At 40.0% G+C, this 13,929-nt stretch overlaps 1 protein-coding gene across 2 annotated transcripts in view; it reads left to right on the top strand.

Moving 5' to 3' along the window:
- The window catches only part of atp6v1h (ATPase H+ transporting V1 subunit H), a 127,030-nt gene that overhangs the window by 71,476 nt on the left and 41,625 nt on the right, over positions 1–13,929 (top strand). For both annotated transcript variants that reach the window (XM_048529381.1, XM_048529382.1), the window contains exons 9-10: positions 4,440–4,632; positions 9,239–9,417. In XM_048529381.1, coding sequence (XP_048385338.1) covers positions 4,440–4,632; positions 9,239–9,417 — 372 coding nt within the window. The remainder of the gene's footprint in view (positions 1–4,439; positions 4,633–9,238; positions 9,418–13,929) is intronic.

A 13,929-nucleotide genomic window follows, 5' to 3' on the forward strand; every position in this document is an offset into this window, starting at 1 on the left:
TGTTTGCAGATTCAGCAAAAGGGCTCACAATATTTTAATCAATAAAACCTAGGAGTTTAGAATATGAATTTAAAAACTGCAAAAAGAATAAACAAAAACAAATGGTAGTTCGAGGGGAAAAACTGTAGAACAAACTAGCATTGAGATTGAAGCAGATAGGCAGACTGAAACAGTGCTTGTGTTTCTTTATTTGGGGCAATTAGTAGCAATAACAAATTATGTGGTGCAGTAAGAGAGTGAGAGATAGCTGTAAGTAATTTTGTGAAGATGTGCTCACAGCAAGAAAGCTCAGTTTTCTGCATACTAAGACTCTAGGCCATAAGATAAATTTGAGGTACTTGAAATTGCAAGTGTAAAATAATTCTTGCTTTTCTTTTCAAACAAAAATCTCAAAGGAAATGTCAGTATTTTGGAAATTTGATCAAAACTGAAAAGCTAAAAAGATGACTTGTGGAGGGCAGCCAAAAGAGGGTTAGTGATTGATGGATACCACTGGTTGCTAACAGCGTACAGATAGCACAAGATAGACCAATATGTTTATAGGATGATAGATCTCCTGATAGTAGCTACAAGCAGTAGCATCTGCTGATACATTCAAAAGAGTCTTTGCATCCTAAAATGTTTCTACTCTTTCACACCCTGCATGATGGAAATGTTAAATTATATTTCTTGTTTTTCACTACTTTTTCTTTTGTATCCATTACCATGCTGCCCATTTCATTTAATTCATGTCCTATTTAAATCTTTCATTAGCCTTCAATGTATGCCAAGTACCCTACGTTTCATTGTCAGAAATAAATGTAAATATACACGAAGTATACTTTTATTCTCTTGTGGGACATGGATGTCACTGGTTAGCCATCATTTGTGGCCCTTGAGTAGGTGATGTTAAGCTGCCTTCTTGATCAGCTGTCGTCCATGTATATAGACCCTCAATGACATTGGAGTGGGAGTTCCACGATTTTGGCCCAGCAGTACTGAAGGAATGGCAATATATTTGAGTTGGGATGGTGAATTGCTGGTGTTCCCACTTTTCTGCTGCCCTTGTTCTTTTTAGATGGAAGTCACTTGGGAAGTCAGTCTTGCACATACTACTGAGTAGGTGGTGGAAGGTGTGGATATTTATAGATTTGATGCCAATCCATTGGACTGCTTTGTTCTGGACGGTGTCAGGCACTGAGTAATGTTGCACTTAGCCAGGCAAGTGCAGAGCATTCTATCACACCACTGACACGTGCCTTGTAGATGGTGCACAGGCTATGGGGAGACAGGAGTGAGATACACTCTCTAGCCTTAGACCTGCTCTTGTAGCCGCTATTATATGGCTGATCCAGTTTGGCTTTTGGTAACTGGTAACCCTCCAGGAGGATGATGGGGGTATCGGTGATGGTAAGGCCGTTGTGTCAAGGAATGTTGGTTAGATTTGTCTTTTATTGGAGGTTTTATTGTTTGGCACTTGTAACATGAATGTTACTCATGACGTGTCAGTCCAAGCTTGGCTATTGTCCAAGTCTTGTTGCATTTGAACATGGATTGTTTCAATATCTGAGGAGTTTCACATGGTGCAGAACCTGGTGCAATCATTGACGAACATTCATACTTCTGACCTTTATGGTGGGCAGGTAATTGAAGCAACTGAATGTGGTTTGGCATAGGGCACTACTGATGAACTGTGGCAAAGATGTCCCAGAGCTGAGAGATGATTGACCTCCTGCAGCCACAGCCATCTTGCCAATATGACCCGAAACAGAAATTTCCCCCTTTCCCACTGAAAGCTCCTTATGCCTCTGACAAATGCTGTCCAGGGCTATCGCTTATACCTCAGGTCTAGAAATGAGCTCGCATCCAAGTTTTTGAGCCAAGGCTGTAATGACATCAGCAGCTGAGTGATCCTGGTGGAACCCAGACCTGGGTGTCATTAAATAGGTTATTAATAACCTATGTATTATTACTAGCACTGATGACCCTTCCATCACGTTACTGATGACTGAGTAGATTTGAGCAGTAAATTGACTGACTGGGTTGGATTTGTTCTGCTTTGTACAAGATATATTTTGGCCAATTATCCACATTATAAGGTATATGCCCAATATGTAACTTACTGGAAGACTGCCTAGGTGTGCTTCAAGTTCTGGAGCACAAATCTTCAGAACTTGCCAGAATGTTGTGCAAGCAATGGGCCTTGACAATGTCTAGTGCTGTCAAAAATTTCATCATCTCATGGAACGATTCGAATTGGCTGTGATGCTGGGTATTACTGGAGGAGGCAGAGATGGATCACCCACTCAGCACTTGTGGCTAAAGATTGCTGCAAATGCTTCAGTCCTACCTTTTGCACTGATGTGCTGGGCTCCTCCATCATCTAAGGATAGATATATTTTGTGGAGCCACCTGTTCCAGTGAGCTGTTTAATTGCCGCCCTCATTCACAACTTGATGTGACAGTACTGCTCAGCTTAGATCTGTCTGGTTGTAGAATTTTTTGGCAAGCAAGTAGTTTGGTAGCATCACCAGGCTACCATCTTTTAAAGTATGCTTGGTGCTGTTCCTACCTCCTGAAGTCTCTATTGAATCAAGGTTAATCCCCTAATTTGATCATAATGTTTTAATGGGGGAATCTGCTGAGCCATGAGGTTGCAGAAAGTAGGATTCTGCTGCCATTGGCCTCCAGCACCTCATGATGCCCAGTCTTGAGTTGCCAGATCTGTTCGAAAGTGATACTGCTACACAGTAAAATGTGAAGATGGACTTTGTGTCCAGAAGGATTGTGCGAAGGTCACTCTTTCTTTCTAATATTGTCATGGGTAGATATGTCTGCAGTGGTCAAGTATGTTTTTGCTATTGCAGACTGTTTTGTAGCTATGCCTTCTAGGACCTGACTGGTTGCCTCAGTAGTGCTGCTGACAAGGCACTGTTGGTGGGCATTGAAATTCTGCACCCTGCCATCTTCAGTGCTTCCTCTGTTGTTCAATATGGACTCCGCTGATTCATCAGCTGAGGTAGGTAGATATGTGGTAGTCAGCAGGAAGGTTTGTTTCTCGTGTTTATCCCGAAGCCACAAGACTTCATGGGGTCTGGATTCAATGCTGAGGGCTCCCAGGACAACACTCTTCCAATTACCATAGCCATCACCTCTAGGTATGACTGGTCATGTCTGGGATGCTGATAATGGTGCCTGAGACATTGCAAGATATGATTGTGAAGAATTAACTATTTGGACTGTTGCTTGACTAGGCTGAGATGGCCCTCCCAGTTTTGCAGGGTTAAAAGGGCTACAGTTGTTTAGGTTGATGCCAAGCTTTTGGCCTGTCTCATTTCTTTAAAACTTGATTGATACAAGGCTTGATAGACCATTTCAAAGGACAGTTGAGTCATCCACATTGCTGTGGCCCTTGAGTTGCATGTAGAAGATGGCAGATTTCCTTCCCTGAAGCACTTAAGTGAATTGAGTTTTTCTGACAATCTTGGACTTCATTAGATTCTTAATTCCAGATTTTTTAATTGAATTTGAATTTCACCATCTCTGGTAGAATTTTGAACCCAGGTCCCCAGAACAATAGCTGAGTTTCTGAATTAATAGCCTAGCGATTAATATCAAAGGATATTGATACATGTGATGAATACACCTTGTGTTTGAGTCTTTGAGGTTCTAGTGTCTGCTCCTTAAAAGAGGGGATGTTTCAGTGGACAGTGCCAGTTAAAAGCAGTAACACTATCTGATGCAAGTTATTGCTACATGGGCTAGCCTTGTGAAAGTGGTATTGGCTCCATGTCCAAGAAACAAAATTGAGTTGTTCAGCTTTTTTTTCCATTCCCAAGTCAGGGGTACAGATTCCATGGCTTTGTGAACCCAACTTGACTGGCTGCCTGCCATTCAGATTTTCAGTCTAGATTAAGTGAGCCAGGTTGAGAATTGGACTTGTGAAGTGGGAAGAGGCTTCCTCGTTTTCAGCTAATTGATTTTTATTTTAGCCCAATGGTACACATTTTGATTTATTATATTTGTAATATTTTTGAGAACTTTTGCATTGAATGTATTTTGTGTTGCATTGTCAGAGGAAAAGTCTGGCAGAGATCAGATCAAAAAGTTCATAACTGCTTAGTTTTCATCAGCCTTACTGGGTTTATTAGTTCACACCAATGGCAAATAAATGATGTTGGATGTGAATAGATATATTAGTTATAGGAGACTTGTGAATCACAAGTGAGCTCAAAAAAAAGCTTGATTTAGTTTTTCCTGCAACATTTTATGTTTAAACAAAATTCATGGTTCTGTTTTGACTTTTTTTAGTTCATGTTAGAGGGGAGGGATGCACAGTGGATTGATAAGCTATTCTGAACAGGTTTTTAATTATTTTAGATCAGAAATTCCATTCAAAAAAATGGCAAGGATTACTTTGAAACTTTCTTTTTTGCCTCTTTCCCCACCACCTACCACAGTATCTTAGCTGTTATAAACCACAAATGTGGCTTCCAGCTGCAGTATCAGATGATCTTCTCCTTCTGGTTACTGGCCTTCAGTCCACAGCTGTGTGAGTATCTGCGCAGATTGAACATTGTTCCAGCCCTATCAGATATTCTTCAGGAATCTGTGAAAGAAAAGGTTACCAGAATCATTCTGGCAACATTTAGGGTATGTATATGAACCACTTGATAGATTGCATAGTTGTCATAACCTAAATTTCAGTCACTTTTATTGCCAAATGTGCTAGAATTGTTTATGAAATATATATCCTGTCATAGATGATCAGGTAATTAACATCAGATTGTTGAAGCCTTTTGAAAGTTTAACCATTTGAAAGTAAGATTTATTCCAGAAACAAGTTATTTGTTTCATCAAGCTTGTTTGCATTGGTTGTCATTTTTGGGGCAAGCTGGTGTCTGAAATCTGTATCAGCTATTTCATTTCAGTACTGGTCTTTATTGATTATTATAAATAAAGTGCAGCAGGAGTGAAAAAGTTGGCAAAATCTGTCTGTGATAGACAAGAGTTTCAGGGAAGTAGTTACTCCTACACATGAAGAAAGCTGGATAGCTGTTAGAAGGGGGGAAAAGCAATCCATGCAGGGATCTCCTGTGGTGTTGTTCCCCTGGAAAAGCAAGTATACTGTTTTGGGTACTGCTGGGGTACAACTTACCAGACACATGCACTGGGGTGCAGGTCTCTGGCACAGAGTCTGTCCCTCTTGCACAAAAGGGAAGTGGTGGGGATAGGAAGACTGTTAGTCATTGGGAACTCAATAGTTAGAGGGGCATAGAGAACGTTTGGGAACGAATGAGACTCAGTTGGTCTCACGTGGAAGCATTGGAAAAGGTGCAGAGGAGATTTACCAGGATGTTGCCTGGTCTGGAGCAAAGGCCTTATGAAAGGCTGACGCACTTGGGCCTGTCCTCATTGGAGAGAAGGAGGCTAAGAGGGGATTTAATAGAGACATACAAGATGATCAGAGGATTAGATAGGGTGGACAGTGATCCTCTTTCTGAGGATGATGACTTCAGCTTATACAAGGAGGCATAGCTACAAATTGAAGGGTGATAGCTTTAAGACAGATGTTAGAGGCAGGTTCTTTACTCAGTGGTAAGGGTGTGGAACGCCCTGCCTGCCAATGTAGTTAATTCAGCCACATTAGGGGCATTTAAACAGTCCTTGGATAAGCAGATGGAGGGTCTAGGCCCAAAATGTCAGCTTTTGTGCTTCTGAGATGCTGCTTGGCCTGCTGTGTTCATCCAGCTACACACTTATCTTGGATGATGATGGGATAGTGTGGGGGGGATGTGCTTAGATTAGTTCACAGGTCAGCACAACATTTGAGGGCTGACGGGCCTGTTCTGCGTTGTATTGTTCTATGTTCTAAAATCACTTTCATGAAGATCTTGAACTTTGTAAAGTAAGGGCATAGTTCCTGCTTTGTCTTTGGATATGTCTTAGATTAATAATGGTAATACACTTAATTTGTGTAGGAGAAAAGAATTGATCAGTCAAACAGTTTTCAGAACTTTTCTGGAACTAAATAGTTTATCATAATTCATACAACTATTTTGTTCAAAGCAATTTTATTTCCTTTTTATCTGTATTTAAGTTCTTTTTATCCACTGGAAGGACCAAAAATTATATACTTCAAATACCATAAAGTTTACTGTATTATTCTGTTCAATGATAGTTTTGAATTTGGTTATCTTACTGTAAGCACACTTGTTCAATTGAATGGCCACGTGAAAAATCAACAATTTATTCAGTTTTGAGTCAATTCCTCACAATCTGCTACAATGTCCAAATAGTCAGTTGAGGATGAGTGAAAAGGCTTTCTGCTGGTAAACTTTATTTAAGGCAAAGTTGCAGTATTATTTGTGATTTATACTGTAAATAAAGTGTGTATGTCCCTTGCATTATATTTCTGTTACTTAGTATGTGTTTTTACATTATGTGGACTTCTTGATTATCTAAAAATTTGATGAACCAGCTTACTCCTGGGTTCTGGAGGTCCCAATTAATACAATGTTTTGTCTTTTCAACTTAATTTGGGGAAATTGTTGTCTAACTCTGCTGGTAACTGGTTTAAATATGGCACTTTTATGCTTCCACTTGTCAACTTCCATTTGGGAGTGCTTTTGGAGTGTGACTTCACCTGACAAAGGAGTAGGGCTCCGAATGCTTGTGATTTCAAATAAACCTGTTGGACTGTAGCCCAGTAGAAACACTATATTAGAAGTAATAGGTAATAAACATACTTTGTCAAAATAAAGTAGAGCACCTTTTTAACTAGGAATACTCAACTTGTTTGAGATACCTGGGTTACATTCCCTTATGGCCTTAAGTTGGAGAGGTGACCAATTAGCAGCACACTAAATTGTGACTTCCACTTTAAATGGGGAAAAACCTTACCAAATAGTAAGTATACATAAACAGCAGCAGTGATGAAGCGTATGTTTTACAGTGGTTATTAAAATATAGTGGTGGTAGTCAAGTACTCCAGAATTGAATTTTGCACATCGAGTGCATTGCGTCCACAACTACTTTGGTTTGGACCCTTTTAACACGAGGATGTACAGTGAAAGCAGTATATGCCATCTGCAAGATGCACTGCAGCATCTCATTGAAGTTCCTTTGGCAACATTGTTCAAGGCCTTTATGTATACCACATAGAAGGAGAAGACCACTAGGCCATGGGGATACCACCACGAGGAAGTTGACAAAAATGGAATTTTGGTTCTACTCCTACATTGTTTCTCAAAATTGTTAACCTTTTATCAGTTGAAGTGTTTCTACATAACAGTTAAGGCAGCTCATGATTACTGAGGATGTTTAGGGCTGGGCAACAAATGTTTTCCCTGCTGACAAAGTGGAGATCTGATGAAGAAAGAGAAAAAAAAGTCCTCAGTGACTCAAATTGGCATTTTAGAACTTATTGACTGAAATGGCCATTTTAAAATTAGTGTCTTTGCAAAATTTTCCAAATAATACTTGTATCAAGCAGCATGGTATTCACTTGCCCAAAAGATTTGAGCAACATGTTGATATGAAAATGCGCTGGAGGCAAAATTCTAAATGTCTATCATGCAAAATTTGTCTTACACCACCATTGAGCGACAGGACAATCTGTCCAAAGATGATTTTGATTTTAAGTCTATTTTTAATGGTATCTCTTGACTTTTGTAACTGGGTGTCTCTCACATGGATTTGAATTTTCTTAGCGTCACTATAAACAATACTCCCTTTAACAGCCATGCATTGTTATTTGTGTAACATTTCATTCCCTTAAAGTTGGGGTAGACATTTGATCTTTGCTATTTATAATGAGATGTATAATTTAGGACTCTAAATCTGGAATGAAGCCTTTTGAACGCCAGTCACTGGCTCATCAGCAAACTATATTCTTTGTATGTATTTATGAATACTGTAAACAGCCAGCAAATAATTTGTTTGCCTTTGTATCATTAAAATTGAAGTTTTGATGTAATAGTGTGCCTAGGTATATTTTATACTTTTTGTATTACATAGGTCTTGGAGACTATACTGGAACACTGCAGTTTTGGCTTCTTTGCCCAATGTAGTATAAACCCACCTTTGGAGTGGTGCAACAGAGCAATGTATAGGTGCTGAAGTAGGCTATTTGGCCCTCCCAACCTGCTTCTCCAATAATTATGATCACCACAATGATGTTGATCTCCAATATTAAGCTAAGAAGAACATTAGAGTTTGCTTAGAATTCAAAATAAGCTGAATGAGAAATGTCCAAGATCTGTTTGGTTGCTTCAATGCGAAACTTGGTGTTTTGTAAGCCACATTTACAAATTAATGAAATCATCGATTTTAACTTTACATCTGCACTTGCAAACGTAACTTGGTGTTATTTATGACTTATGCACCAACCAGGAACTGCCATTTCATAATCTTTAAGACCATAAAACGTGGTCAGAGTGCCCAAATAGAAACTTGTGAACGGACATTTGTAACTTCCGGAAAGACAGAGCATTTTAGCAAGGAGAGCAGTGGCAAACAAAACTTTAATATGTGAATAGCTACATGCAAAGATAAATACTATTAAAAATGTTCCCTAGTATTAAAAATAACTTGTAAAATTGAGTAGCAAACAAATTTGTCTTAATTATTTGCAAATAATTTTTAGAACAATTTGATACTTGGGAGAGTTTAGTTCAACTGATTTTTAATGATAAATTTGCAATGTGCAAAAGATTTTATTTTGGTTTGATTGCAATCTAATCTTGATTTTTGTATGTTTTACACCAATTGTATTTGCCAGTACCTACAAAAAAAATCCAGTAATTACAAATTTTTTTCCTATTCCATTGACAAGTGATTGTTCTTTCAGTTAAAGACAAAATTGTTAGTGTCACAAAATCTTATGACAGATTTCCTTCGCTTTTGAAAGATTTCAGCTGTTTTGAAAAAAAGGTCTTTCAGATTTTTAAAATTGGTAATGAATAAGGGATTGATTGACAAAGTTGTTGTTTTTGCCCTTGTCTCCTGCATTGGCTACATCCTTAATGTGTATCCACTGCCATGCCCAAGAGATTGTCAGGGCCAATAGCCTTATCTGTGTCTGGTACCTTTTTAGCCATTTCTTGACAGATAACTTAATATTGGATGTCCATATAATGGGCACAAATACAAACATTTATTATTGTACTTCCTTTTATTTAATCATGCATTAATATATATATAATTTTGATTCATTTTTAAAAATTTAAGTAAAATATTGAACACATTATTTTAACAGAACCTTCTGGAAAAATCTGCAGAAAGAGAAACTCATCAGGAATATGCACTTGCTATGATTCAGTGCAAAGTCCTTAAACAGTTGGAGAACCTTGAACAGCAAAAGTATGACGATGAAGATATTGCTGATGACATCAAATTCCTTTTGGAAAAACTTGGAGAGAGTGTCCAAGATCTCAGGTTAGTTATGATGGTACCTAAAGTCATAAATTACTCCTAAAAATAGTCTACAGTCACATTATTACTTGTGAAATGCCCAGATTGTGACTGACTTGAATGCTCATTTTGTTTTTGCAAATGTTCTCCTTGTGTAACTTTTCAACCTGCCTTACTGGAAGTGATTTTTGCTATGACAGAATAAGTAGTGAAGCTGTTGAATTACAGAACATGTTCTTAATTTCAAATGTTTTTCCTGATTAGTTCTATACCAGAATTTTCATTAGAAGCTCTAGAAGTACTTTGTACAAAAGCACAAAGGTTATAATAAAGTTTTAGGAAACTGTTTAGCCTCAACTGGAGTATTTGTCCAATCTGGGTACTGATCTTTTAGGAAGGAAATGAAGATATCAGAAGGTGAAAATTGACCGGCTTTGATTCGCTTTGCTTTCTGTTACAAGATTTTCCTGGACAATTTTTCGTTATGTTGAGAGAAGCTGGTGTTTCAGCTATGCTGGAACAGCTTAGGAGCATTGTTAATTCTGGAGCACAAGTCTTTTTAGTTGGAAGGTTGTCAAGGCCCATAGGCTTTGGCACTACTGTCTACAATTTCCTGATAACATGCAGGAATAGTCAAATTGAAAGCTGGCATCTGTGATGCTGGAAATCTTGGGAGGTGTCTGAGAGGGATCTTCCACTTGGTATTCCTGGCTGAAGTTAGTTGCCAGTGCTTCAGTTTTGCCGTGTTTGCCGATTTTTATGGTGGCTTGTCCCACTGCAAAGAAAATTTGTGCAACAGCCTTTTGTTATTTTGTTTAATTGTCCTTAGTCACCGGCAACAGAGCCTGATTTCTGATGTGCTGGTTGTAGGATTGCTTAGCTATGCCTATTGCTTATTGGTCCTATGTTATGTGTGCACGTAGTTGTTTTGTTTAACTGGGCTAGCAGTTCATTTTCTTTTGTTATTTCTGTTACTGCCCTGGATACTCTGTTGCGCTGATCTTCAGTGGCCCAGGGTTATGGCATAAGTTTGCCAAGAATTGTAGGGTAGGTTTACAGATAGCAGCAGTTGAATATGACTTGAAATTTGTTTACTTCAGATACTATAGTAGCAGTAATCATATCACAGTTAAATGGAGTATTCTAGCAGTGGATTAATAGATGAGAAATTTCTGCTAGATTGTGGGATTTTATCCTTTTTAATTTTCTCCTGTTGTCCATCTGACTCAGGTTTATCACCCAGCCCCTTTTTCATTTCACTTGACCACTAATCTAACTTTCTAGATTAGGCAGTGTAGAAGCCATGGCCGTAAGTAGCTACTTCTAGGCTGTCATCTTGGTGCCACCTCCACTGCCACTGAGGTTGCTTGGATTCTCTGTCCCATTCCTAGGCACAGTTAGCAATGGGTTGAACAGTTCCCCAACCCAGCTGTTGATGTGCTTCTTATTTCAGGCGCCTACGCTGGGCTGGGAGCAAGAGAAATTCCAACCAGCATGGTCTCAGCCTCATTCTTCAGTAGCAGTCGCTGCTTTGAGATCAAGCAACTATTTGCCAGGATGCTGGATCCTCCTTTCCTGGCTGTTTGGATCTGCAGAGGAGCCACAGCAGCCAGCTGACTTAACTGAAGGGTGAAGTGTCTACTGAAGAGGTTTGGAGTTAAGAGGAGTGAGGTGACTTCAAATCCAAAAGACTAGGATTGGCAAGGGTTGGAGTTGGTAGAAATAGAAATGGAGCAGGGCTGAGGCCTCTTTGGAACAAAAAGTTGCCGGAAAAGCTCAGCAACTCAGCAGGTCTGGCAGCATCTCTGGAGGAGAAAACAGTTAACCTTTTGGGTCCAGTGACTGACCCTTGGAACTGATGGTGGCCTCTCTGTTTGGTCTTTGGGGCCTGAGCGGAGATGGGAGAGCATGAGTGTGTTTGAGGGTAGGCAGGTTAAGAGGGGTGTGAATTTATTGGGGAACTTTTCATATTTCTAAAATACTTTAGAAGCAGATTTCATGGTGCAAGTTGATTAGTGATTTGCATAATTTGATGTAGCAAATGTTACAATGCTGCTTAATTTTGTTTTTGGTGTGCCAGGGCACATTAATGAATTTTTTTTCCTGTGTGTATTTATTTTGTTCATTGACTGACTGTGACTGTCATTTGCAAGGCCAGCCTTTGCCTATCCCGCCCCTGAGAAGGTGGTGGCCAATTAAAATGGAGTCACATTGGAAAATAGTTTGTGATGCACTGCCTTAGTTTTGCAAAGACCTCATGGAACTGCATTTAGTCCAGTGAACAACAGAAAAAACAATGCCATCCATGTCAAATGGCCTGAAGCATTTGAGATAACCCGGTGTAGAGCTGAATGAACACAGCAGGCCAAGCAGCATCAGAGGAGCAGGAAGGCTGACGTTTCGGGCCTAGACCCTCCAGAAACTTTACACCTTGTTATCTCAGATTCTGCAGCATCTGCAGTTCCTACTATCACGAAGCATTTGTCTCACTGCAGATCATAAAAATGTTAGTTCCTTGATTCCTTGTCACAAAATCCTTTTTAGACATTGCTGCCTTCACCGGTCATTGCATCTCTTACTTGGGTGTAGCCTCTTTTGCAACCATTATGCTATTTCCATTTTCCACTCTCATTATCTTTCATTGGATTTATTGTAGTCACATTTACCTAAGTACAGTAAAAAGCTTTGCTTTGCGAGCAGTGCAGGCAGATCAAAGCAAACAAGGACATACACATCACAGGGCATTTAGAGCACGGCATACAACGTTTCATCCCAGATTACTTGAAGTAGCTCTAGAGATGGTAGATACATTGGTCATCTTCCAGGATTCTATCAACTCTAGAACAGTCCCTGAAGATTGGCAGGTAGTTAATGTCACTCCAGTACTCAAAAAGGGAAGTGCAGAGTAAACAGGGAATTATAGGCTCACCAGTCTAACGTCAGTAATTGGGGAAAATTCTCAAATCCATTGTGGAGGATTTTATAACAGAGCATTTAGAAAGCAGTGGCAGGATCAGACAGTCAGCATGGATTTATGAAGGGAAAATTGTGCTTGACCACTATGAAGATGTAACTAGTAGAGTGATTGGCTACCCCTTGTCAAAAGTCCCATGTAAGCGATTAGCAAGAATAAAGCTTGTGGGATGGGGGGAGAAAGTGTATTGAGATGTCTAGGAAACTAGATGGCAGAGTGGAAACAAAGTAGGAATTAATGGGTACTTTTCAAATTGGCAGGCAGTAACTAGTGGGGTGCCATAGGGAGCAGTGCTGAGACCCCAGCTGTTCACAAATATATTAATGATTTGGATGAGGGAACAAAATGTAATCTCTCCCAGTTTGTAGATGATGCCAAGTTGTGTGGAGCTTAGGGAGTGAACTGTCGTGAGGATGCAGAGATTGTTCAGCATGATCTCAACAGGTTGGGTGGGGGGGTTGGGGTGTGCTCATCAATGGCAGATGCAGTATAATTTGGATAAATGTGAGGTTATTCACTTAAGCAAAAACAAGAAGGCAGATTGCTACCTGACTGGCACTAAACTGGGAGAGGGGAGTGCGCAGCAGGTCTTGGGTGTCCTTGTGCACCAGTCGCCAAAGCATGCAGGCACAGCAGGTGATTAAAGAAGGCAAATAGTATGATGGCCTTCATTGCAAGAGGTTGAGTACAGGGGCAGGGGTGTGTTTTTGTAGTTGTGCAGGGTCTTAGTGAGACCACACCTGGAATATTTTGTGTGCAGTTCTGGCTGCCGTTTTGAGGAAGGATGCTCTTGCTTTTGGAAGTGTAGTGAAAGTTGACTAGCCTGCTTCTGGGGATGGCAGGTCTGATGTATGAGGAGAGATTGCCTGACTAGGTTGGGATTGTTGCCACTGGAGTTCAGACGAATGCAGGGGAAAATCTCAGACTTTTAAAATTTTAACAGGACTGGACAAGATAGATGCAGGGAGGATGTTCCTGATGGCGAGTGTGACCAAAACTAGGGATCACTGAATTTGTGAGGTAGATGATTAAGAAGGAAATGAGGAGACATTTCTTCACCAAAGAGTAGGTGAGCCTGTGGAATTCATTACCACAGTACATAGTTGATCCCAAAATATTGAATGTATTCAAGAGGACTGGATATAGTGCTTGGGGTGAATGGGATCAAAGGTTATGGGGAGAAAGTTGGATTAGGTTATTGAGTTGGACAATCAGCCATAATTCTGAAGAATAGCAGAGCTGGCTGAAAGGGCCAAATGGCCGCCACCTGCTCCTATCTTCTATGTTACGGCCTCACAAGAGGTGCGCAAAGCAAGTCAACATGAGGACAATCAATGTTATTTGGAAGAAGCTGTTCTTGACCCTGTTGGTACGTGTGTTCAAGCTTCTGTATCTTCTGCCTGACTGGACAGGTTGGAAGTGAGCATTACCAGGGCAGGAGGGGTATTTGACATTGGCTGCCATTCCATGGATGGGAGGTTGGCTTCAGTGATGGTATGCATAGCCTAGACAACTTTCTTTAGTTTCTTAAGGTTCTGGCCAGAGCAATACCCTGCTGTACC

Source organism: Stegostoma tigrinum, chromosome 5 (genome assembly GCF_030684315.1).
Source record: "Stegostoma tigrinum isolate sSteTig4 chromosome 5, sSteTig4.hap1, whole genome shotgun sequence".
In the NCBI taxonomy this organism is placed as follows: domain Eukaryota; kingdom Metazoa; phylum Chordata; class Chondrichthyes; order Orectolobiformes; family Stegostomatidae; genus Stegostoma; species Stegostoma tigrinum.